This window comes from Neovison vison, chromosome 11 (genome assembly GCF_020171115.1).
Source record: "Neovison vison isolate M4711 chromosome 11, ASM_NN_V1, whole genome shotgun sequence".
Lineage (NCBI taxonomy): Eukaryota > Metazoa > Chordata > Mammalia > Carnivora > Mustelidae > Neogale > Neogale vison.
In genome coordinates this window covers 119,777,763-119,804,850 of record NC_058101.1, presented here as the reverse complement: position 1 = coordinate 119,804,850, position 27,088 = coordinate 119,777,763, and the positions used below count along the sequence as shown (strand labels likewise).

Below are 27,088 nucleotides of genomic sequence, written 5' to 3'. Positions count from 1 at the left end.
AGCCGGCTCACAGCTGGTTTGCTCCTCCAAGGGTTTGCCAGGGCCACATCCGGCAAAGCTCTGTCAAATTTAGCGACTTGGTAAAAGAGGAAGAGAAAAGCCTTAAGTGGATTGCAAACCTCTTAAGTACCTCTTTTGCCACCAACTTCTTCAGATAGGATTAGGACACCCGTTGTTCACTACGGGTGAAGGGGCTTGTAACTCCCTCCTGCCGATAAACAAAAATAACAGGTAAACAACCTTCTTTCAATCACTTGTCTTTCCTTCCCCATTTCCCCCGCTTCCAGCTCCCCTTCTTTCACTTTCTCCTTTTTCGGGCGCTTTTTCGGTACAGTTCCCCCACTCCACCCCAAGTACGCCTGCGGACACTGGGAGGTCGAAAAAGCAGAGCGCTGCGAAGCCGGCGCTGTTCTTGCTTTACGGCGCGGCTGTAAAGCGCTGTTACGGACGCGGGAGGTCACGGGACCCGCGTCGCCGTTCCGCGGCTGCCGGCGCTGGTACCGCCCGCGTAGCCGGCGACTCTGGTTCCCTTCGTCTCGCCGGTGCCAGCGGGGGATTATTTGGGGAGAGCTCCCGGTCTTGTGTGTTTCTGTGAAAGGCGTAGATACTCCTTCCTCGAAGGGCGGCCCGGTCCTAGTGCCCGCTAGATACCTGGGGCCGTGGGGCGGACGGACGCTGTGGCCCCAGCTAAGCGTGACCTCGCTCCGCGAAGCCGCCCGCGGGCAGCTGATGGCTGAACGCATCCTGGGAAAGACTTTAGCCACAGTGTCTCTTTCGGTGGCCTTGGCCTCTGTGACTGTCAAGTCCTCGGGCTGTTGCAGCATCCCTGTGTGCAGGTATTTTCTCTCTAGTGCTGCCTATGGAGTCTTCGGGTTGTGGGTGGAGCCAGCGTCCGGTCTTGCGGATTCCGTAGGCTTTGCGTGCATCCTGAGTTTTTATCGCGGTATTCACGTTTTCACAAAGACTCCGAAATGTTTTATTTACCTTTTGAGGAAAAATGGTGGTAGTAATTTTTCTTCGTCTCTGATGCTGAAATATGCCATTCTCCATAAGTCACCAGTATTACTGTTTTCCGAGAGCTTAAATAGCACTTGTTCGGTTGTGGTGGTGTCCCGTGCCATTCCCCCCGGTTGATACTTAAAATATTGTGATGAAAATTAATACATGCATATAGTTTAAAGATTTGAACAGTATAAATGGTGTAAAATGAAAAGTATAAGTCGTCATTCCTCCTCACCACCTCGTTTTAAAAATATATTTATCATCTCTCTCTTTACCCCTGGGTAAATTTAGGGATTTACGGTATCTCATACTGCCTCCTCCTTTTATATTGTATTTTTCCCCCCTCTTTTTTTTTTTTTTTAATGGGAAAAGGAAGGGTTTTACTTGCAACAAGTGAAAAAGAACACCACGTATACTTCCCAAAGCAGTGTCTCCTCAAACAACAAAACGGGAAGTTTCAAGCTAAGGGGACATATATGTTCATGAAGGGACTTGACCAGTGGGGAATTCAGCATGGAATTTGGGCAAAATTATCTGAAGGTGACAGAGTCCAGGATCTTGGAAGTCATGAGGGCCCACAGGGGTCTAGGTCATCAGTTCTCTGGATTTGGTTGTCTGAGTGCTGGAAAGGGTTTAGATCCTACAAAGATAACTCAAGATTATGTCACATGTCAATCTTCACTTTTGAATTAGCCCTGGGAGTTTTACCACTGATTTACTGTCCTGGGTATGTTTAGGGTATCTTCCAGGCTCATAGTGGCTCTTTGATCTTAACTTTTTTCACAAGATGGCTCGCTGCCTAAAGTGGCTTTTCTTATACCAAGAAAGCTATATCTGTCTTTCTTTTTCTGGGGACCCCTAACTCTTTCTGCTTACATCACCTCTAATGGATCATGTTTTAGTTCCATTTATGTTTGTTCCAATCATGAGCTTTCCTTATGTCGGATTTCTTTTCTTTTCTTTCTTTCTTTCTTTTTTTTTTTTTTTCCAATTTATTTATTTTCAGAAAAACAGTATTCATTATTTTTTCACCACACCCAGTGCTCCATGCAAACCTCCTCCGGCTTGGAGGTTGTTGAGGTACCCCAACCTCCCACCCCTCCGCCACTTCAAACCCCTCAGATTGTTTTTCGGAGTCCATAGTCTCTCATGGTTCACCTCCCCTTCCAATTTACCCAAAAGCACATACCCTCCCCAATGTCCATAACCCCACCCCCCTTCTCCCAACCCCCCTCCCCCCAGCAACCCACAGTTTGTATCGTGAGATTAAGAGTCACTTATGGTTTGTCTCCCTCCCTATCCCTTCTTGTTTCATGGATTCTTCTCCTACCCACTTAAGCCCCCATGTTGCATCACCACTTCCTCATATCAGGGAGATCATATGATAGTTGTCTTTCTCCGCTTGACTTATTTCGCTAAGCATGATACGCTCTAGTTCCATCCATGTTGTCACAAATGGCAAGATTTCGTTTCTTTTGATGGCTGCATAGTATTCCATTGTGTATATATACCACTTCTTTATCCATTCATCTGTTGATGGACATCTAGGTTCTTTCCATAGTTTGGCTATTGTGGACATTGCTGCTATAAACATTCGGGTTCACGTGCCCCTTTGGATCACTACGTTTGTATCTTTAGGGTAAATACCCAGTAGTGCAATTGCTGGGTCATAGGGCAGTTCTATTTTCAACATTTTGAGGAACCTCCATGCTGTTTTCCAGAGTGGTTGCACCAGCTTGCATTCCCACCAACAGTGTAGGAGGGTTCCCCTTTCTCCGCATCCTTGCCAGCATCTGTCATTTCCTGACTTGTTGATTTTAGCCATTCTGACTGGTGTGAGGTGATATCTCATTGTGGTTTTGATTTGTATTTCCCTAATGCCGAGTGATATGGAGCAGTTTTTCATGTGTCTGTTGGCCATCTGGATGTCTTCTTTGCAGAAACGTCTGTTCATGTCCTCTGCCCATTTCTTGATTGGATTATTTGTTCTTTGGGTGTTGGGTTTGTTAAGTTCTTTATAGATTTTGGACACTAGTCCTTTATCTGATATGTCGTTTGCAAATATCTTCTCCCATTCTGTCAGTTGTCTTTTGATTTTGTTAACTGTATCCTTTGCTGTGCAAAAGCTTTTGATCTTGATGAAATCCCAATAGTTCATTTTTGCCTTTGCTTCCCTTGCCTTTGGCGATGTTCCTAGGAAGATGTTGCTGCGGCTGAGGTCAAAGAGGTTGCTGCCTGTGTTCTCCTCAAGGATTTTGATGGATTCCTTTCTCACATAGAGGTCCTTAATCCATTTTGAGTCTATTTTTGTGTGTGGTGTAAGGAAATGGTCCAATTTCATTTTTCTGCATGTGGCTGTCCAATTTTCCCAACACCATTTATTAAAGAGGCTGTCTTTTTTCCATTGGACATTCTTTCCTGCTTTGTCAAAGATTAGTTGACCATAGAGTTGAGGGTCTATTTCTGGGCTCTCTATTCTGTTCCATTGATCTATGTGTCTGTTTTTGTGCCAGTACCATGCTGTCTTGATGATGACAGCTTTGTAATAGAGCTTGAAGTCCGGAATTGTGATGCCACCAACTTTGGCTTTCTTTGTCAATATCCCTTTGGCTATTCGAGGTCTTTTCTGGTTCCATATAAATTTTAAAATTATTTGTTCCATTTCTTTGAAAAAGATGGATGGTACTTTGATAGGAATTGCATTAAATGTGTATTGTGTAGATTGCTTTAGGTAGCATAGACATTTTCACAATATTTATTCTTCCAATCCAGGAGCATGGAACATTTTTCCATTTCTTTGTGTCTTCCTCAATTTCTTTTATGAGTACTTTATAGTTTTCTGAGTATAGATTCTGTGCCTCTTTGGTTAGGTTTATTCCTAGGTATCTTATGGTTTGGGGTGCAATTGTAAATGGGATTGACTCCTTAATTTCTCTTTCTTCTGTCTTGTTGTTGGTGTAGAGAAATGCAACTGATTTCTGTGCATTAATTTTATATCCTGACACTTTACCGAATTCCTGTACAAGTTCTAGCAGGTTTCCCCCCCCCCCCTTAATTCATTGTTCAGTAAACACGAGGTCCTAGATATTATGCCAGGTACAGAGTAACGAACGAGTTTGATGTCTCTAGGAATGGTTTTCAAGAAATTCTTCTCGTTTGGCATGTCCTGTTTACTTTGAGCAAAAGGAAATTTTCTTCATTCCCCCCTATCCCCCCGTTTTTGTCCTGTCTCCCCCTCCCCCCAGCCTGGGACTCTTGTGATAACTGTTGGACCTTCTGGGTTAAACCTCTTGGTTCTTTTTTTCTCTCATTTTCTATTCGTTTGTCCTTTTTGTATGGTGTTCTTAGAGATTTTACTCAAATTTATCTTCCAGATTACTAATTCAGACTTCATCTATTGTGTCATCTGTTCTATTGAGTTGCCAATTTTGACAAGAACTTCTTTTTCTCTAATTGCTCTTCTTAATAGCAGCCTTTTCGTATTTTATGGATATGAAAACTTCTGAATCTGTAAAAATGATAATTAAAATAAATTATCTTCTATTTCATGAATTAACTGTTAGGTGTCAATGGTCCTGTTACTTTTCAGTCCTTTTTCCTTCTGTTTTTTCTTAAACATCTGGGGGGCACCAGTTATTGGTTTATATTTTGATTAATGTAGGTAATAGACATTGTTTTCTCTAAATGGGAGGACTGATAGAACATTGGCACATAGACTGGAAGGTTTCAGGTGAGTGTGTGTGAGCAGGTAGCCAGTGCACAGGCTGGGAATGCTCGCCTTCCCCTTTCCAGGATTTATACTAGTGGAGTGAATTCTCTGCTGAGCATAGCTGCCTTAACTGTATATCCTCATGTGAACTGTGGTGATTTTAAGCCTAAATTGCTGCTGTATTCTATAACACCAGTATTCACAATAGGGGTTCTAGTCTTCCATTTTAACTTTTTGGTTTTATTCCAGGGGCAGACATAACTAATGCCAACTTTTTATTTGGGGAAGGAGGGTGACCGATTTCCATGGTTATTGCCCCACTGCACACTTAAGACAGTTGGGCCCACTAGTCCAAGCTTGAAACCACTCAGGCCACCTCTTTTAGGAATGGCATCTCTTACCCAGCTTTTTGTGCATATTCTCAAATATAATTTGTTGTATTTTGTTTTGTGGGTCAGTATTAACCCATCCACTTTCTACCTAAAATTGGTTACAATCTCTTTTTAAAAAATTTTTATTTAATTTTTAAATTTCAGTGTTTCAGAGTTGGTTACAATCTCTTATTCAGAAATGTTCTATTTGGAACACTCTTATTCAGAGTGTTCTATTCTCTCTCCTGCTGTGGATTTTGTTGCCTTTTGTACATCTTTATCTCTTTTCAGTGGGATTTGGGAAGGAAGGAATAAACATCTATGCTTTTTATAATACAACATCATGTGTCAACCAAATTCCAATTAAGGTAAAAATTAACAAAATTAATAAACAAATATTCCAAGTTAAAAAACCAAACTATATTCTTTGGAAGTTACAAGAGCTATTTTTGATAGATGCCACTACAACAATGTAAAATTGCTTACCAGTTACTCTCTCTCTCTTTTTTTAAAGATTTACTTATTTTATTTTAGATTTATTTTAGAGATTGTGTGTCAGTGGGGGGAGAGGGCAGAGGGAGAAGGAGAAAGAACAGTTTTCGAACAGACTCCCCACAGAGCACAGCGCCAAGGAGGGGCTCCATCACAGGACCCTGAGATCATGACCTGAGCTGAAATCAAGAGTCTGATACTTCACCGACCAGGCACCCCAGTTACTCTTCATTTTTATAATACTGGGAACCCCGGGTGATGTGAGGGTATATCTAAAACCAGTGACTGCTTATTGATGCCCAGAAGTTTTTAATTTTGTTATAGTCCAGTTTATCTATTTTTCTTTGTTGCCTGTGCTTTTGGTTATATCCAAGAAATCATTGTCAAGTTTAGTGACATGAAATTTTCCCTGTATGTTTTCTTTTAAGAGTTTTATAGTTTTAGGCCTATGTTTGGGTCTTTGATCCATTTTGCATTAGGGTTTACATATGCTATAAAGTAAGGGACCATCTTCATTTGCATGTTGATATCTAATTTTCCTAGCCCTCTTTGTTGAAAAGACTGTCCTTTCCTGTTAAATAGTCTTGGCACCCTTGTCAAAAATCATTTGACTGTCTATGAGGGTTTATATGTGGGCTGTCCATTCTGTCCTATTGATCTATATGTCTGTCTTTGTGCCAGTATTACACTGTTATGATTACTATAGCTTTATAGTAAGTTTTGGAATTAGGAAGTATGTCACTTCAACTTTTTCGTTTTCAAGGGACTGTTTGGGGTCCCTTCTTTGTGATCTTGGGAAGTTTTCAGTCTTTCACTATCACACCAAAAAATGGGCTTTTTGTATATGGCCTTTAATATGTTGATATAGTTTTCTTCTTCTTCTTCTTTTTTTTTTTTTTTTTTTGCTTTTTATTTGAGGTAGTTTTCTTCTATTCCTAGTTTTTTTAATGTTTTTATTGTGAAAGGGTGTTGGATTATGGCAGACTTTTACTGTATAAGTTGGGATGATCGTGTGGTTTTTTCCTTTGTTCTGTTAATGTGTATTACTTTGATTGATTTTTGTTTTTTATTTTTTAAGATTTTATTTATTTATTTATTTGTCAGAGAGGGAGAGAGTGCACAACAGAGTGGCAGGCAGAGGCAGAGAGAGAAGCAGGGTCCCTGCCGAGCAAGGAGCCTGATGCGGGACTCCATCCCAGGACGCTGGGATCATGACCCGAGCTGAAGGCAGCAGTCTAACTGACTGAGCCACCCAGGCGTCCCTGATTTTTATATGTTTAAACATCCTTGCATTCCCATAAATCTCACTTGGTCATCATGTCTCATCCTTTAAATGTGCTCTTGAATTTTGTTTGCTATTATTTTGTTGAGGATTTTTGCATCAATGTGCATCAGGGATATTGGTCTATAGTTTTCTGGTTTTCTAGTAGTGTCTTTGTCAGGCTTTGATATCGGGATAATAATGGTGGCCTCACAGAAAAAAATTAGATATATTCAGTTTTTTTGGAAGAATCTGAGGAGGATTGGTGTTAATTCTTTACATGTTTTATAGAATTCACCAACAAAGCTGCTGTCTCCCAAGTGTTTCTTTGTCAGGAGTAAATAAATACGGTTTTTGCATCACCTTTTAAAATTATTTATAGGGATGCCTGAGTGGCTCAGTTGGTTAAGCATCTGTTATTTTGGCCTAGGTCATGATTCTGAGGTCCTGGGATTGAGCCCCACAATGGAGCCTGCTTCTCCCTCTGCCTGCTGCTCCCCCGCTTGTGCTCTCTCTCTCTCGGACAAATAAATAAATAAAATCCTTAAAAAAATAATAGTATTTATATAACCCCATTCAAATTTCACGACTGTCTTGCAAAAAAATTTTTTTTTCCTTTTTTGGTTCAAGAACCAATCCCAGATCATTGATTGCATTTAGTTTTCATGTCTCTTTAGTCTGCATCTATCTGGAAGAGTCCTCCATCTTTCATGATGTTGTTACCCGTTGAAAGAGTACACATATTTATTTTGCAAGCTGTCCCTTGAACTGATTCTATTCTATTATTTCCTTATGTTTTCGATTCTGGTCATACATTCTGGTAAGGAATACTTCAGAAATGATAACTGTGTACTTACCAGTGTATGAAACAAGGACACACAGCACATTGACTTTATTTCACCACCCTAGCCAGTTGGTGTTTGTCTGATCATTGATATTGTGAGAACAGGGCAGGGATGCTGTCATCAGTTTAGAACTCGTGTATTTATCATAGTCTGACTTTCTGTAGTATTATTCTGTAGCACTTCTTGTTCTTTTTTGTGCCATTTTTGCCATACATTTTATACATATGTTAGACTACAGAATATTTTCAAAGAAAGTCTTTTACATTTGTTTTTAGGTTGAATTTTCATAACTTCCCCAACTTTTGTTCTAAAAAAGGTAAGCTTCTGTCCATTTTTCTCAGCTAAGAGAAATAAAATGAGTCGGTTCCAATTAATAAAATTTGGCAATATTTAAAAAATTCTTATATTTGAAAATAATTTTCTCATAGATGTTAGACTTGTATACTTTGAAATCGAGAAGTATGTTTTTGGGTCTTTGAGTTAGGTTCTTTATTTTTAATTTTTTTTTATTGGTATCTATGTAAAACATTTTTTATCTTTTTTTCTTTTCAGAAACACATTTTCATCCTGTGGGTTTCATCTTAGCTCGAACATCATGTCTACTTCTAATGGTGCCAAAGAGAATTCCCACAACAAGGCTCGGACATCTCCTTACCCGGGTTCAAAAATCCAACGCAGCCAGGTTCCTAATGAGAAAGTAGGCTGGTTTGTTGAGTGGCAAGACTATAATCCTGTGGAGTACACTGCAGTTTCTGTCTTGGCAGGACCAACGTGGGCAGATCCTCAGATCAGGTGAGCAGATTTGCTGGCATTAGCTGGTAGCTGGGTGTAAGATGGTGAAGAGAATGGTTGTATTTGTAAGTTATCATTTTGACAGAGCTGAAAAATTATTTTTACCTAGTGTTTGACTTTGTCAGAACTCAGTTTCCACATTGGCTTGAATGCTTGCTAAAGCAAGACAGTCCATTTTTGTGTTCTCTTGGGGGTATTATGATGATTCTTCCAAAAAAGTAAATCTGTTTTACTGTGGAGTTGTTTTATAGAATGGCAAGTGGTGGTACTTATTTTCATTTGTTCTGTTTAGGTTATCAGTAGAATACCTTTTGTGGTTATTTTCCACCATAGCTAGACTCGTATTTGAAGTAGTGAAAATATTTTTCAGATTACTAAGAACAGGAGGATGATAAAATTAGAGCAGTGGGACAAAAATAAAAAAGGGATAGATAAAGGATAGAGAAGAAAACAAACACTCAAGCAAAAATCCTTTGACTAAATTCATGGAAGTACATCAATTCACATTTTATGTTTATGTTCTTCTTCTTTTTTTTTTTTTTTTGTACAAAATTTTTTTTCAATTTATTTATTTTCAGAAAAACAATATTCATTATTTTTTCACCACACCCAGTGCTCCATGCAATCCGTGCCCTCTATAATACCCACCACCTGGTACCCCAACCTCCCACCCCCCCGCCACTTCAAACCCCTCAGATTGTTTTTCAGAGTCCATAGTCTCTCATGGTTCACCTCCCCTTCCAATTTACCCAAATTCCCTACTCCTCTCTAATGCCCCTTGTCCTCCATGCTATTTGTTATGCTCCACAAATAAGTGAAACCATATGATAATTGATTCTCTCTGCTTGACTGATTTCACTCAGCATAATCTCTTCCAGTCCCGTCCATGTTGCTACAAAAGTTAGGTATTCATCCTTTCTGATGGAGGCATAATACTCCATAATGTATATGGACCACATCTTATCCATTCATCCGTTGAAGGGCATCTTGGTTCTTTCCATAGTTTGGCGACTGTGGCCATTGCTGCTATAAACATTGGGGTACAGATGGCCCTTCTTTTCACGACATCTGTGTCTTTGGGGTAAATACCCAGGAGTGCAATTGCAGGGTCATAGGGAAGCTCTATTTTTAATTTCTTGAGGAATCTCCACACTGTTCTCCAAAGAGGTTGCACCAACTTGCATTCCCACCAACAGTGTAAGAGGGTTCCCCTTTCTCCACATCCTCTTCAACACATGTTGTTTCCTGTTTTGTTAATTTTGGCCATTCTAACTGGTGTAAGGTGATATCTCAATGTGGTTTTTTTTTCCCAATTTATTTATTTTCAGAAAAACAGTATTCATTATTTTTTCACCACACCCAGTGCTCCATGTTTATGTTCTTTTAATTGATATAATGATAGAACTTTTTAATGTGCTAACTATGAACTAAGTATTGCACTAAGTGTTTTATAAACATTATTTTATTCTTATAATTATTCTGGAAGACAGACAGTGTTGTTATTTCTGCTTGTAGAAAAAACACACACGAAGAATGGAAGCACAGGAAGGTTGCCCTTTACATCTGGTCACAGAGCCAGTAGATGGTGAAGCTTGGACTTGAACTCTGTGTGACTCCTAGGATTCATGCTTTTAACCACTCTGCTAAACTGCTACCGTGGTTTTAGAATAGTTTTATAAATTTGATTTAATGGGCCAATTTATTATAAATGCTTCCCAAGGGATTATTAGTCGGATAAGTAAAAAATGTTGCTAGTTAGTTCATTAGGTTAAACTTTACCATGGTCTTACTGCTGTGACTTGATTTTGACCTACAATTTTTAAATTTTATCTGAAGATGTACTTGTAACTTCGTGATAGTACTTGAATTATTAATCATGAAGCTAACTTGTGGAGATATCAGGAGCCTCAGGGAATTCTACTTCCCCCATTTTTAGAGTATTTTACATATACATCATGTACAATTAAAATTAATGGTGTCAGCAAGGGTGCTATATAGTGTGAACAGGAAGATTGAATACATTGTCTTACATTTTCATTCAGTTTATTTTTTAGGAGTTGAATTTATATCACCATCTAAGTCAAGCTTTATTACTAACATTAAAGCTTTATTACTAACATTAATATTTCAATTATGATTAGTTTCATGCTTTTTTTCCCCAGTGGTGAGTATCTGGAGTCCCCAAAGCATTGTAACACTGGTTTTATAATGTCATGATTTTTACCATGTAATTCTTTTTATTTGTGTGTTAGATGGAAGATTGATTAGAAGTCTTGAAAAAATGTCTGATCGTTCAAATTGGAACTTATTTCCATAATAGAGCACAAATACTTCTTTGTTCACTTATTGAAGTTAAAACAAGAAAAAACCTAAAACTTAGGTCAGAACTGCCTATGAACAATGTAGTGCTATACAACTATTCACTATCAATGCAGTTATGTCACTGGTTTCCTAATGGTGAGGGAAGTAGTTTATTTACATTTACATTAAAAATATTTTTATTGAGGAATGATGGATACAGTAGAGTGCACATTTCTTATGTATGCTTCTATAGCTCAGAACGATTTTATGTTTATATGGCTTTACCATGGAGATCAAGATTTAGAACATTTCCAGCATATATCTATTTTAGTCTACATCATAGTTGTTACAAAGTTTTAGGGTAAATTCACTGTTTTGTGGGTTTATTTTGATGAAAATATTAGCTAGTATATATTTGAGGAAATTAAAATTACTTTGAGACAGTAAAAACATCAAGATATCAGAAAGGGTCTTATTTTGCGATCCACATAGAAACCACCAGTTGCCGTATTGTGCCCACAGACAATTCCTCTTTGCTAATAGTAATGTAGACTTTTTTTTGTAGCATGTGGGAGGAGCAGCAGATTTTCTGTATAGTCTTTCCTAGAGGGGTTATAATACACATCCTTGTATTATAAGGTGTTTCGGTAAACACTTATTTTAAGAACCTGTTCCAAAGGAATAAGATGGATTTGTAAATGAAAACTTGCTCTTAAAAAATTAAGTTTCAAGCATACTTTATTATAAATAACAGATTGATTGGCATTAGTGAGCTCTTGGTAGTATTAGGCCATTATTTCATATTTTGCTTTCATATTCTCATTCCAGTGAAAGTAACTTCTCTCCCAAGTTTAATGAAAAAGATGGGCATGTTGAGAGAAAGAGCCAGAATGGTTTGTATGAGATTGAAAATGGAAGACCCAGGTAGGTACTGGGGATGGATATCTTACAATAATGGGTCTTCTAAGGGTAGAAAACCCAGTTAACATTTATCGAGTGCTTGTATGTGGCCAGACAATGTACAGAAGAATTTATACGTGTGATCTAATTAAAACACTACAATAACCCTGTGAGTGGATATTTTTAGTTCCATTTATAGATAAGGAGAGAGAATGTAAGCAGTTTGCATACAGTAAGTGGGAGAAGCAGGATTTGATTGCACTTTTTTGTAACTCCACTTTGAAGGTGGAAATAATTGAGTTAATGAACAGAATGGAGGGGTGCCTGGCTGGCTCAGTCAGTAGAGCATGTGACTCTTGATTTGGGGGTTGTGAGTTGAAAACCCACATTAGGTGTAGGTATTACTTTAAAAAAGTTAGGAAGAACTGTGAAAATTAGCATGCCTCATCTAAAACAAAAAAAGAGCAGAGATCTGTAGTCACACTTCTTACCTTGGAAAAGTGTGATTGTATTCTTAGTTCCTCAAGGACAAGGCAGTGATAGTGCTCCTCTTATCATAACCTGGTTCTTCAGTTTTGCTAAATTCAGTCTTTGGTCATAGCTTCACTTTTCTGTGTTACTGGATCTTTTGATTATTTATTTATTTATTTATTTATTTTTTAAGACTTTATTTATTCATTTGACCTACAGAGATCACAAGTAGGCAGAGAAGCAGGCAGAGAGAGAGGAAAGGGAAGCAGGCTCCCTGCTGAGCAGAGAGCCTGACTCTGGCTCGATCCCAGGATCCTGGGATCATGACCTGAGCTGAAGGCAGAGGCTTTAACCCACTGAGCCACCTAGGCGTCCTTTATTGGATCTTTTTAATAACACTGCATTTGACTTATTCCTTGGGTTCTTTTTCTGGATAGAATATATTAAAAGATATATTTAAAAATATATGTTAAAAGATACATACCCATGTAAAAAGAAAGGCAGCAAAGGCAAGATAGCATATTGTTTTAGCCAGGAGCCTGACTAATAGAAACAATTCTAGCTTGCCTGAGTAACAGGTGAACTTTAGGTTGATAGGATCATCTCAAGGAGGCTGAAGCATAAATGCAGCTAACTTTAGGAAAGGGCGGGAATTGAAAATCCATCTCTGCTTTCTGTACATGTTGCATTTATTTCTCTTTCACTGCAAACAACTTTTTCTGCTTCTCAGGCTACAGGATAGTCTATGTGTCTTATCCATAGTTTCTGATGTACAAGTTAGAGGCTTAGCCATCTACAAATCTAACATTCTCTTTCTTAATACTGGCTTTGATCATTTTTATTCAGGGGTGTCTGGTTACATGGAATAAAACATAGTTGTTGGCCGCCTTGTCCCTCCCCCTGTGAGCTTGAAAAGTAAAACTGTTGTCACCTGGCCAGGTGCCTTGTCTTTATTTGTAAGTCTTGCTGAAATATTTCAAAGCCTGGTACAAAAACAATAGCAAAACTCATTCAACTTGCATAATAGTCAACAGGGAAAACCAGAATAAAAAGAGATGGATGATAGGGAAAATTTGGGCTCTGTGTTTATTTACATTCATGTATTGGGAGAACAAAAGATAAAATCATAATAAGGTAAGATTGTAGGTTACAGTGTTTTACTTGTACATAATGAAAGTTGAACATTAAGGAATAATGACTGGAATAAAATTACGCATGAGTGTTGCCATGTTTACCTGATAGATTTTTTTAACATTGGGTTGTGCTATTTGGTTAAACAGTAAGTTGGCATTTTTATAAAATCGTTTCCTTTAAAAATATTGAAACCCTCAATAATACTACTACCTCATTATATGATACAAAATATATATTATTGGTAATAAACGTCCAGAACCCACTGAGAATAAATGGACTTTTAAAAGTAACAAAAATAAGGGTGGAAGAATGTGTGACTCTTGATCTTGGGGTTATGGGTTTGAGTCTCACATTGTGCATAGGGATTACTTAAAATGAATTTTAAAAAAGTAACAGCTACTTCATGAGAAGGATTGTATGAGATGGGAGTTAAGAAAAGGGAGTGGTGAGAAAGTGAAGATGAGAATGGGTATCTTGAAAGATAAATCATCACTGTTGTAGAGATAGATGATGACTAGGTACGACCATTTGTTTGCCCTGTTGTACGAGTCCAGAGAAGTGCTGGTTTAAATTTAGGAATATAGATGAAAACTGAAAAAGTTCTCATATTGAGAATGACTTTGAAAATGAGATCTTCTCCTGGTTCAAGCTCACAGCTCAGACATGCACACTAAAAGTTAAATAACAGTGTAAGGAAATACGTAATTTTAGTGCCAGATATGTGATAATGCTAGTGGATTTGAGATGAGATATCATTTCCCTCTTACTGTACTTACTGCCTTCTTCTGGGCCATATCAAGTTACGTTAAAAAAGATGGACACATTCAATTGTTTTTACCTTTTTTGTCCCAGAAATCCTGCAGGACGGACAGGACTGGTTGGCCGGGGGCTTTTGGGGCGGTGGGGCCCAAATCATGCTGCGGATCCCATCATAACCAGGTAAGAATGAAAACATTTCAGTAGCAGAGAGCCAAGTGATTGGAGAAATATGGACTGTAACCACATGTTTACATATATACATGTATGTATGTTTGTGTATATATAATGTATACTTGCATAAGTATGTGTGATTGTATATATACATGTATGTATATAGGTATACTTGTGAAATCTATATTTTAAAGGGACTTCATGTGAAATCATACTGATAGAAGTGTGAAGCTTCTATCAGTATGAAGTGTGAAGTGTGAAGTTTTAGGCATTATCTGAACAAAGTTAACTCACCTGGTATTTACTGAACATCTGTTTGTTCACAGAATTGAGTAGGTGTTTTGGAGGATATAAAAAAGTAAAAGAATCTTAAGTTTCAGCTCCCTGTCACAGAAGAGCTATGGCTTCATTTGCAAGATGAAAAATATGAAATCAGAAAACATGTCAAGGTTAAAAAAAAATGTCAGGTAACATGGGTGATAACAGGATGCTTTAGAAAATTAGATGACGGGTGCTTGGATTGCTCAGTAGGTTAAGTGTCTGACTCTTGATTTTGGCTCAGGTTATGATCTCAGGTCCTGAGCTCAAGCCCTGCATTGGGCTCTGTGTTGGGCATGGAGCCTGCTTAAATTCTTCTCTCTCCTTCTCCTTCTGTGCCCCCCACCCCATTAGATTAGATGTGGGTCATGATGATGGTAAACTGGAGCACCCAAGAAAGGCATTGTTAAGGAGGTGGTCTTGAGCTGAGCTTGAAGCTTGGATAGCGGGACAGCAGGAGAGCCAAGAAGGTGGCTTGTAGTAGTATCTGAGTACTGAGGGCCAGTGAAAAACCAGCTTGGTTGAAGCAGAAGATTTTTGTAGAATAGTGGGTAATTAAGCTTATTTAATTTTTGTGCAATTTTATTGTGGAGAATATTAAATGCCAGAGTTAAGGAGTGTGAACTGGAGCCAATGAAGATTTCAGAGCAGGGGACAGGCATTCTCTTCCTGAGGGAGGTCTATCTGGTAAGCCAGATTGTATTCGGAAGGCCCCTTGGTGAGCATGAATCAGAATAAAGAAGGTAGGTGAATCCAGTGTTTATATGTACTTGACTGTCTCCGTGGGGATCATCTTTCCAGCACATCTGGAATATTGTATCATCTCTGTCATTCTTTTAATTTCTTTATTTTTAGGATGTCTTCACTTACCAATTCCCTTCTCACATGTAATTGTTAACTTCCCCTTATTTTTTTACTTTATTTTATTTTTTTTTAAAGATTTTATTTATTTATTTGACAGACAGAGATCACAAGTAGGCAGAGAGGCAGGTAGAGAGAGAGAGGAGGAAACAGGCTCCCTGCCTAGCAGAGAGCCCGATGTGAGGCTCAATCCCAGGGCCCTGGAATCATGACATGAGCCGAAGGCAGAGGCTTAACCCACTGAGCGACCCAGGTGCCCCTGTTACTTTCCTTTAAATAATGCAAATACCCTCAATATTTTTACTTCTTTAGTTTTGATATTTTGAGGGCCTTTCTTTCTTTCAGGAGACTTTGTTTTTCTCTGATCTAAGAATATGATTTCATAGTTTAACTCTAGGAAAGTAGCTTATTTCCCTTATTTTCAAGTTAGTGGAAGAGGCACCAATATTTGTCCCATTTTATTTGCCTGCTTGCCCTTTCAGTTCTCCTGTCAAAAGAGATCTTTATCCCACCCCCCACCCCTGACTTATCTTTCATCCATCTATCCACCTACCCACCTGCCAGTCCACCTCCCTCCCTATCTGCTTACCTGCGTATCCACCTGCCAACCTACCTATCAGTTTCAAATTTCTTTAGAAGCTTTATGGTTCAAATGAAATGGGAAGAGTTAATACGTTTTTATTAATGAATGTAAGTAAAAAATATGAATGACAGTATCTGTTTCTTTCCAGTTTTGCTGAGACCAGCTAAAATGAGGAAGGTGTGAAACATTTGAAGCAGGAATGCTAATAAGGGGCTAGGAAGAAAAGGGAAGCTAGAGACTTGAAAGTTAGCTTCTCATTAGCTTATTTTTATCTTTGGTGGAACAAATATATGGGAGTGTATGTGGTGATTGTGTTGCATTGTTTCAAAATAATAGACATTTTGAGCTTAATTCTGCCCTTATACAAATGAGATGCCTGAAGGCTTTGAGATGGTCCATGGCTGTGAAAGAGCCCACATGTGGCAGAGTCTAGCTTTCAGCTGTGTTGTTAGGTTGATGTTCTTTGCTGCCTCGGTAATGGATCTGTTAACCAATGAGTCCCTTTAAATTGAAGAGGAGCAGTAGAAATGGAGGGAAGAGAATAATGTAGGAAGTTAGTTTGTCCATTTGCTTTTCACAAAACTCCTCAAAGTAGGTATTAACCTATCTGTTTGATAGATCTGAAAGTGAAAACTCACTGAGGTTAAGTGACTCAACCTAAATCTTGTAGATCTGAAATTTGAATCACGGGTATTTGTTTTCAGATATTGTGCGTGTTCTTTTATGCCAGTTTTTCACTAATGAGTAAAAGAGTCACCTAGTCACTTTTAAAGATTCCATTCCCTTTTTTTTCAAGTACTTCATGGTTCAGAACAGCATTGTATAGTATAGAATTTCACAAATGTTCTTGCCCATACTCTCCAGGGCAAGTGTTAAATTTTTCTCTTCCCAGGTGCCTCTCCTAGGATTCTACGTGTACAACTATCTGACATTCCTTTAGATCCTTTAAAATGAAAATGTGTTGGGTAGTGATAATATATTATTGTGAATAAAATCAGGTCAAAAGTTAATGGTGTTAACATTTTCTTTCTAGTTTTGGTGAGACAGGAATGTGTGGGCTATCAGAAGTGGGGAGGGAATATCAATAGTATGTAGAAATACCATTGTCGGTAAATTAAAGGCAGTCAGTTACTTATAGGGTTGTTTTGAGGTCTACATGAATAAATACATTAAAGACTTAAAACAATATCAGGTATATAATAAATGGTGTATAAATGGTTTTTAAGAGATAAAAGTAAAACCCGTGCTCTCTCTGTTCTTACCATGTCTGCCTTCAGTCCTATCCTCATCATCATGTACCTGGATCATGGTTAACACTTTTCTAGCCTCCAGTCTTGCTTCCCTCCAAACCAGCCTCCATACTTTTGTCAGAGTGAGTGAACTTTCTAAAATACCAGTTGCTTATGGCTTTACTCTACTTAAAAATATTCTCTGGCTCTCTAAGCAGCTGACCTTGTTTAATTCTTTGCCTACTCCTCTAGCCTCATCACACCTCTTGCCCCCACTGATGGCCATATAGCCAGACTCCACCTGTACAACATACTATTTTACACCTTTGTTTCTTCCTCATGTTATGCCTGTGTCTGGCATCCTTAAAAATTGATGGTGTCTTGTACTAATTGTTCTTTCATTTCTATTTACTCCTCAAACTGTCATTCTCTCTTATTATTTATTCACCTACATATCTAGCTCTGCTGTTAGACTATGAGCTCATTCAAGGCAGGAATTATGGGATGGAATTGGTAGTCAGCCACTATATTAAAAAATTTGGAAACTCGTATTTAAACTCATTTTTTTAGGGGCACTTGGGTGGCTCGGTCAGTTAAGTGTCTGCCTTCAGCTCAGGTCATGATCTCAGGGTCCTGGGATCGAGCCCCATGTCGGGCTCCCTGCTCAGTGGGAGGCTGCTTCTCCCTCTCCTTCCTGCCTATGCTTTCTCCCATTACCTCTGTCCCTATCTGTCTCTCTGTCTTAAATAAATAAATAAGTAGGGCTCCTGGGTGGCTCAGTGGGTTAAAGCCTCTGCCTTCGGCTCTGGTCATGATCCTGGGATCCTGGGATCGAGCCCCACATCAGGCTTTCTGCTTGGTGGGGAGCCTGCTTCCTCCTCTCTCTGCCTGCCTCTCCGCCTACTTGCGTTCTCTTTGTCAAATAAATAAATAAAATCTTTTAAAAATAAATAAACAAGTAAATCTTAAAAAAAAAAAAAGACCAACCCACCTCATTTATTTCATTGAATCTAATGCCATGCAGTGATTAGATACTAGGCTTTCTTTTTTGGTTTAGTACTGGAAGTTCAAAGTCTTTATCTTTGCCTAAGTTTGTATTAGAATAATTCTTAAAATTGGGTGTTGAGGGTGGCTGTGGTGGGGGTAGAGAAGGGAAAGGGGAGATGTATCAGCATTTCTGGCAAAGAAGATATGGTTAGAAGAAGTGCATTCTGAAAGGAATTATCTATTTAAAATATTTTTTGAAAAGATTTTATTTATTTGAGAGAGTGAGCAAGAGTCAGGGGGAGGGGCAAAGGGTGAGGGATAAGCAGACTCTGCAGTGAGCACAGGGCCCAATGTGGGGCTCAATCCCATGACCCTGAGATCATGACCTGACCTGAAATCAAGAGTTGGACACTTAACTGACTGAGCCACCCACAAGTGCCCATACACTACTTGTGGTTCTTAAAAAATGTCCTTGGACTATTTTTTAAGTTTATGCTCCTGTCTCTAAATTCTGTTCAGCTTTTAAACTTCTTTTTTTGACAGTACGTAAGTAGTAAAAACTATTTATATTCTGAATTTTTATTCCAGAGAATACAGTATCTTTTATGGAAAGTAGATATCCGGCTTGGTTCGTAAATACAGAGTGTTTCTATTACAAAATAATTTTTTGGTAAAACTAGCTGATTTGAAGTAGACTTATATATGTCTTGTTATAAAGAAAAATACATAAACTTTGTCTCAGGCTTGAGACAGGTCCTTTTCTTTGCTCTAAATCAGTTACGATTTTCTATTATTATTTTTAGGTGGAAACGGGATAGTAGTGGAAATAAAATCACCCACCCCATTTCTGGGAAAAACATCTTACAGTTTGTTGCAATAAAAAGGAAAGACTGTGGAGAATGGGCAATCCCAGGGGTAAGAATTAAAATTAAATCAAATTAATGTTTTAAGTCCTTCTTAGTTGCTTCATTTGCTGCAAGGTTATTGTGTGTGAATCTTTACCCTTCGTTTATCTTCCCTCTCTCCCCACTTCAGGAATTCTTTTGTCATTCCTCACTGCAGTGAAATCTCACTGTCAACAGCAAGTTTAAGATGATGCATCAAAGTGTTAGAATTTGAGTCTAATTATAAAACCTTTGGAAAAGAACATGGACTTTGGAGTTAGACATAGGCTTGTATCCTGGTCTTTCCACTCACAGCTGAATATTTGGAGTTCAAACCCTTCTCTTTAAAATAAAGATAATTGTATCTACTTCATGGGATTACTAGTGATAAAGCACCTGACATAAAGTAGGTATTCATAAATGGTGGATCCCGTTTCAGAATTCAACCTCTACTTCAAGTCCGAGTAAAACTGAGAGCATTCTTGTGTTGAATTCTGATAACTTTAGACATTAAAAAAAGATAACTTTTATTACGTACTGTTTCTTGTAGTTTTTAAAAAGTTCCACAATATCATCAGGAATAGTGTATTTTTTTACGTTCATGTCAGTGTATATTTGAAGTGGTATTTTAAAATGGGTATTTGTATTAATAAAAGAAAGTACAAGAACCATATGATATTCTCAGTAGATGCTGAAAAAGCATTTGACAAAGTACAGCATCCTTCCTTGATCAAAACTCTTAAGTAGGGATAGAGGGTATATACCTTAATATCATCAAGCCATCTATGAAAAACCCATAGCGAATATCATTTTCAATGGAGAAAAACTGAGAGCTTTGCCGCTAAGGTCAGGAACATGGCAGGGATGTCCATTATCACCACTGCTATTCAGTGTAGTACTAGAAGTCCTAGCCTCAGCAATCAGACAACAAAAAGAAATTAAAGGCATCCAAATTGGCAGAGAAGAAGTCAAACTCTCGCTCTTTGCAGATATGATACTTTATGTGGAAAACCCAAAAGACTGCACTCCGAATCTGCTAGAACTTGTACAGGAATTCAGTAAAGTGTCAGGATATAAAATCAATGCACAGAAATCAGTTGCATTTCCATACACCAACAGCAAGACAGAAGAAAGAGAAATTAAGGAGTTAGTCCCATTTACAATTGCACCCAAAACCATAAGATACCTAGGAATAAACCTAACCAAAGAGGCAAAGAATTCTATACTCAGAAAACTATAAAGTACTCATGAAAGAAATTGAGGAAGACACAAAGAAATGGAAAAATGTTCCATGCTCATGGATTGGAAGAACAAATATTGTGAAAATATTTACAATCTACACATTTAATGCAATCCCTATCAAAATCCCACCCATGTTTTTCAAAGAAATGGAACAAATAATCCTAAAATTTGTATGGAACCAGAAAAGACCCCAAATAGCCCTAGGAATGTTGAAAAAGAAAACCAAAGTTGGTGGCATCACAATTCCAGATTTCAAGCTCTATTACAAAGCTGTCAACAGCAAGACAGTATGGTACTGGCACAAAAGCAGACACAGATCAGTGGAGCAGAATAGAGAGCCCAGAAATATACCCTCAACTCTATGGTCAACTAATCTTCGACAAAGCAGGAAAGAATGTCCAATGAAAAAAAGACAGTCTTTTCCACAAATGGTGTTGGGAAAATTGGACAGCCACATGCAGAAAAATGAAACTGGACCATTTCCTTACACCACAAACAAAGAGACTCCAAATGGGTGAAAGACCTCAGTGTGAGAAAAGAATCCATCAAAGTCCTTGAGGAGAACACAGCAGCAACCTCTTCAACCTCAACCACAGCAACTTCTTCCTAGAAACATCACCAAAGGCAAGGGAAGTGAGGGCAAAAATGAACTATTAGGACTTCATCAAGATTAAAATCTTTGGCACAGCAAAGGAAACAGTCAACAAAACCAAAAGACAGCCAACAGAATGGGAGAAGATATTTGCAAATGACATATCAGAAAAAGGACTAGTATCCAAAATCTATAAAAGAACTTACCAAACTCAACACCCAAAGAACAGATATTCCAATCAAGAAATGGGCAGAAGACATCAACAGACATTTCTGCAAAGAAGACATCCAAATGGCCAACAGACACATGAAAAAGTGCTCCACATCACTTGGCATCAGGGAAATACAAATCAAGACCACAAAGAGATTCCACCTCAGTGAGTCAGAATGACTAGTTAAGTCAGGAAACGACAGATGCTGGCTAGGATGCGGAGAAAGAAGAACCCTCCTACACTGTTGGTGGGAATGCAAGCTGGTGCAACCACTCTGGAAAACAGCATGGAGGTTCCTCAAAAAGTTAAAAGTAGTACCCCACGACCCGGCAGTCATGGTACTGGGTATTTACCCTAAAGATAGAAATGCAGTGATCTGAAGGGGCATGTGCACCTGAATGTTTATAGCAGCAATGTCCACAATAGCCAAACTATGGAAAGAACCTAGATGTCCATCAACAGACAAATGGATAAAGAAGATGTGTGATTGAGATATATATATATATATATTCCATTATATATAATGGAATACTATGCAGCCATCAAAAGGAATGAAATCTTGCCATTTGCGACAAGACAACATGGATGGAACTAGGGGTATTATGTTGAGTGAAATAAATCAATCAGAGAAAGACAATTATCGTATGATCTCCTGATGTGAGGAAGTTGAGAGGCAGAATTGGGGGCTTAGGGGTATGGTAAGAAAAGAAAAAAATGAAACAAGATGGGATCTGGAGGGAGACAAACCATAAGAGACTCTTAATCTCACAAAACAACTGAGGGTTGATGGGGGGAAGGGCAGGGAGAGGGTGGTTAGGTTATGGACATTGGGGAAGGTATGTGCTATGGTGAGTGCTGTGAAGTGTGTAAACCTGGTGAGTCACAGAGTTTACCCCTAGGGCTAATATTACATTATATGTTAATAAAAAATTTAAAAAGTTATTAAAAAAGTAAAATGGGTGTGCAACAGAGGTGTTTTTAAAAAATTTTTAATTTTAATTTTTATAAGATTTTATTTATTTATTTGACAGATAGAGATCACAAGTAGGCAGAGAGGCAGGCAGAGATACAAATGCAGTGAGAGAGAGAGGAGGAAGCAGGCTCCCTGCTGAGCTGAGAACCCAATGTGGGGCTCGATCCCAGGATCCTGGGATCATGACTGGAGCCGAAGGCAGGGGCTTTAACCCGCTGAACCACCCAGGCGCCCCTTGTTTTGTTTTGTTTTTAAGGTTTACTTATTTAAGAGAGAGAGAGACAGGGGCAGAGGGAGAAGCAGACTCTTCGCTGAGTAGGGAGCCCAAAACAGTGCTCCATCCCATGACCTGAGGATCATGACCTGAGCTGAAGGCAGTAGCTTAGCCAACTGAGCTACCCAGGTGCCCCCAGCAGAGTTTTTTTTGTTTTTTTGTTTTTACATTTAAAAATTTTTTTAGCAGTAGAGGATTTTATATTTTATGCCATATTATGAAATGGAGATAGTTTGGTAAGAGGACGACACTTTATACATATACTGCTATCTGCAAGAAGGGTTTTTTCCATTGTAGGACAAAAATGGATTGGAATGAACAATGGGGAAGTATTAGCTTGCTGTATTCTTCCTTGCCTCCAGGCCTTCCCCCTTAGCTTGAGTTTGGAAGGTACCAGGAAAGAGGTCTGTTTGGCTCAGTTTACCATAGACTAACCTTGAACCAGTTACTGTGGTCAAATACATGGAATACCCTGACTGGCTGCTTCTCCTAGAATCAAATGGTTTACAGGAGAACATAGCATAGGAGAATGGGGATCATGATTACGGGCAGCTAGAACAATGTTTACTGTATCACCCAGTAAATATTTGTTGCATGAGTTAAGGCGTATTACCTTTTTTCCCCTTAAAATGTGACTCTTAGGGGATGGTGGATCCTGGAGAGAAGATTAGTGCTGCACTTAAAAGAGAGTTTGGCGAAGAAGCTCTCAACTCCTTACAGAAATCTGGAGCGGAAAAGAAAGAATTAGAGGAACAGTTGCACAAGCTCTTCAGCCAGGAACATCTAGTGGTAAGAAAAGGTGGTTCCTCTGAAGGGACTTAGCCCCATGGATGAATGAAAATTATTTAAGGTTCCATAGTGTAATGGTTAGCACTCTGGACTCTGAAAATTATTTAAAAGTTCACCTGGAAATCTGGTAGTTTATTCTCTGAATAAAGTGAATTACCGTGTATTTGAAATACATATTGCTAAACACAACTTAAATTCAGTAGATCTTCACTGAAACACAGTTCTGCTTAAAGTTTTATAGCCCAACTTTAGGCCAATTTCATTAGAATACATTTATTTCCTCTGAGTTTTTCTTTGGACTACATGTTAGCTAATGTGACCCTGAGCTCACCCATCTATCAGAGAGCCTTTAAAAAAAAATTATATGAATTTGGCTGTTTACAAAGACATTTACATTTTAAGTTATGTTATTCAGAGTTTTTTTGGTGGATAACCATTTAAGTCTTACCTCTGTTTTGTCTACATACCCTTTGTAATTTTAAAAAAAGTACACATCAGTATATGTGTACTGATGATAAGAAAAAGTACTACAGAGTTTCTTCTGTTTTATGCTGGCTTTTGTTCTACTTGCTATGTTTCCTTTCTAGAATTGGGATTTCTTATTTATGTTCAGGTTTTTGGTTGCATTTGTGTTAGATGGCTAGATCCAAGTCTTTTCATGTATTAAGAGCTTAAATATTAGTCTTTACCAAATTTATTTATAGATCTCTTTATAACTAAAAGAATCTTTGTATGTCTGAAACTATAATTGCAGAAATTACTAAAACAGAGTAATACTTATAGAGCCTTTAAAAAAGTCATATGGCCCAAATGTGACTGGGAATTTTATAATTCCCAAATTATGAAATTAAAGTCTGTGGAGTTGAGGGTTTTGTGAATTTTTTATTTTCACATGAGGGGGTGGGAGAAGGGACAGAGGGAGACAGAATGCCAGGCTTAGTCCCACAACCCTGAGATCATGACCTGAGCTGAAATCAAGAGTGAGATGCTTAACCACCTGAGCCACCTAGGCGCCCTGAGGGTCTTGTGAATTTTAAAACTGACTCAGATGGTTCTGGATAATATTGTTTCCTGGGAAATTTAAAACAAGCATATAGAATGCTACATGAAAGGTTCTGTGATATTTACATTTCTTTATGAAAGGTGAAATAATGGAGTCAGTTATGTCAAGAGGTTTTAAAATGGAGCTAAGAGGCCTTTAGGAGCTGGGCCTTGTGTTCTTCACCAGGTGGAGCCCTGAACTTTTAAACTGGGCCAAACCACAAATACTCCAAAGACTATACAAACACCTGCAACTTGCTAAAGAACAGACTTGCTTAGTGACAGGCTCAGCAACTGATTATATTCAGCCACGATTGGTTTTCTGTACCAATGCGTCAGAATTCCTTGTAAACAACTTCTACAAGCATTTTCTTTTTAGCTTTAAAAAAGCCTGAATTGGGGCACCTGGGTGGCTTAGTCATTTAAGTGTCTGCCTTTGGCTTAGGTCATGATCCCGGAGTCCTGGGATCGAGCTCCCTGTTGGGCTCTCTGCTCAGCTGGGATCCTGTTTCTTTTCTCTCTGCGGCTCCTCCTGCTTGTGCTCTCTCTTTCTCTCTGTCAAAATAAATAAAATCTTAAGAAAAAATAAAAAAATAAAAAAATAAAAAACCCGACTTTGCTCCCTAGTGGGACAGTGGGTTGCTACCCAAATCTGTGTACCCTTAGTTGCTGTTCTTTGATCCTAAATAAATGTGTAATTATTGCCTCCTGAATATTTATGCACACTGTTTTGCAACAGGATATTTACATTTCTGATTCCAATGAAGGTAACACACATCTGCTCGCCCCATTTGTGTTTCATTTTACACTTTTTTTCTGCCTCCTTTTAAAAAATAGATATATAAGGGATATGTTGATGATCCTCGAAACACTGATAATGCATGGATGGAGACAGAAGCTGTGAACTACCATGATGAAACAGGTAAACTGACTTATGTTTATTAAACTGGGTAAGAGACACCCTGATACTTGTGGAATGAATGCTCATCAAAGAGCATTTGCTTTTTCAAAGCTCTTGATAGCATTGGCAAATTTTCTTACAGAAATATGCCATTTACATTCATAAGTAATGAATGTACAATAGTGAATGAGAGCAGCATTACTTTTAATTTTTTGATAAGTATATTATTATATTATTTTAATATTTATATTTATTTGTAAATACAATTATAAATATTTTCATTTATGATTTCTGGTTTGGGGTCATGCTTAGAAAGGCCCACTTACCTTAATGGTGTAAAATGAATTGCCAATAATTGTTTTATTTTTTATACATTTAAATCTCTAATCCCTCTAGAATTTATTTTGACATAAGTTTTCATACTTATTTAATAGAACTCTTTTTTTAAAGGCTGATATTCTTACTTTTCAAAGAGAAAAGCTTCCTTATTTGTGCCTCTACTTAAAATTTAGGAACTTGGGGGGTGATACCTGGGTGGCTCATTTAAAGTGGCTTCAACTCAGGTCATGATTTCAGGTCCTGGGAACAAGCTTGACTTCGGGCTTTGCACACAGCGCAGAGTCTGCTTGTCCCTCTGCCCTTCCCGCTGCTCGTGCTCTCTCTCTCTCAAGTAAATAGTAAATAAAATCTTTCTTTAAAAAATTTAGAAACTTGATTAAAATTGGGGCATTTCGAAGATTTGGAACATTCTAGTTTTTAATGGACTGGGCCACATTTACTTGAAGCTACAGAATTATGTTGAAAAACTTTTTCTTGGTGATATTTTTTTTCTTTGGTAACAGGTGAGGTAATGGATAACCTTACCCTAGAAGCTGGCGATGATGCTGGAAAAGTGAAATGGGTGGACATCAGTGATCAACTCCAGCTTTATGCCAGTCACTCTCAGTTCATCAAACTGGTGGCCGAAAAGCGAGATGCACACTGGAGCGAGGACTCTGAAACTGAAACCGAGTGCCGCGGGTTGTAGCCCACATCACTGTGGGAACCATGAGCCAGCAAAGGGGCATGTGCTGAAAAGAAGGCAGCATCACAGAGCTCGTCCTACAGGAGGGCAGTGTTGGTCACTTGGAATTTATTTTATTCACTTTCAGAGCTATTTGCATTTAGAAGTTCGTATCAGAATATAATTAGTAAATATAGTGAAATGCAACACAGAATTTTCTGCTTTCCAATCAAAAGCAATATAAATAATCATTTTGTATGTGTTCTAATTAAGCATAGCTTAAACCAAGTCTAAACAACTGATGCTCGCTCAAGAATCATAATCTGAATAAAGATAAATTTATGGTCAGCCATAACTTCTGTTTTCCATCTAGTTCTTACTTATCATTTTTTTTTTTTCTGTTGATCTTCTGTTGTCTGAAGGATGTTCCTGCCACATCAGGCTCCTTTTAGGAGGAGCATCACCATTGTCTAATCTATCTTTAAATTATTTGCCTCATATTTTGTTTTATGTAATCTTGGAATTTGGAATCTTGGAATTTTCAAAATGGAAACCTTATATATTTTTCTTGACTTTAGAATCCGTGTTTTGAGGAAGTTTCAGTCACTCTTTTAGTCAATAAAGATCAAGGTCAATGAACAAGAGCTCCCGTTCTCACTTTTCAAAAATTCTCAATTAGGGATGCCTGAGTGGCTGAGTTGATTAAGCACCTGCCTTCAGCTCAGGTCATGATACCATGTTCCTGGGATCGAGTCCCGCTTTGGGCTCCCTGCTCATTGGGGATCCTGCATCTCCCTCTCCCTCTGCCTGCTGCTCCCTCTGCTTGTGCTCTTTCTCTCTCCCTGTCAAATAAATAAATAAAAATCTTTTAAATAAAAAACCCCCCCAAAACCCCAAAAATTCTGAATTAAAAGATATATTCAGAGAATCGTAAAATGATATGTTTATTTCACTCTACTATAACTGCATGTATCATAAGTGAATTAAGAATA

General features: G+C 38.3%; 1 protein-coding gene across 2 annotated transcripts; it reads left to right on the top strand.

Moving 5' to 3' along the window:
- The first annotated feature begins 151 nt into the window (after positions 1–151).
- Positions 152–26,735, top strand: NUDT9 (nudix hydrolase 9). 2 transcript variants are annotated; one of them, XM_044224564.1, is made up of 8 exons: positions 152–231; positions 8,233–8,472; positions 11,602–11,697; positions 14,131–14,217; positions 18,990–19,101; positions 23,005–23,151; positions 25,030–25,114; positions 25,936–26,735. In XM_044224564.1, exons 2-8 carry the CDS (start codon positions 8,276–8,278, stop codon positions 26,118–26,120), a joined length of 909 nt encoding a protein of 302 aa, XP_044080499.1. In that variant the 5' UTR covers positions 152–231; positions 8,233–8,275; the 3' UTR covers positions 26,121–26,735. The 2 variants fall into 2 exon arrangements, with proteins under 2 accessions (XP_044080499.1, XP_044080498.1); XM_044224563.1 differs by lacking the exon at positions 152–231 and adding an exon at positions 577–836.
- The last annotated feature ends 353 nt before the right edge of the window (positions 26,736–27,088 follow it).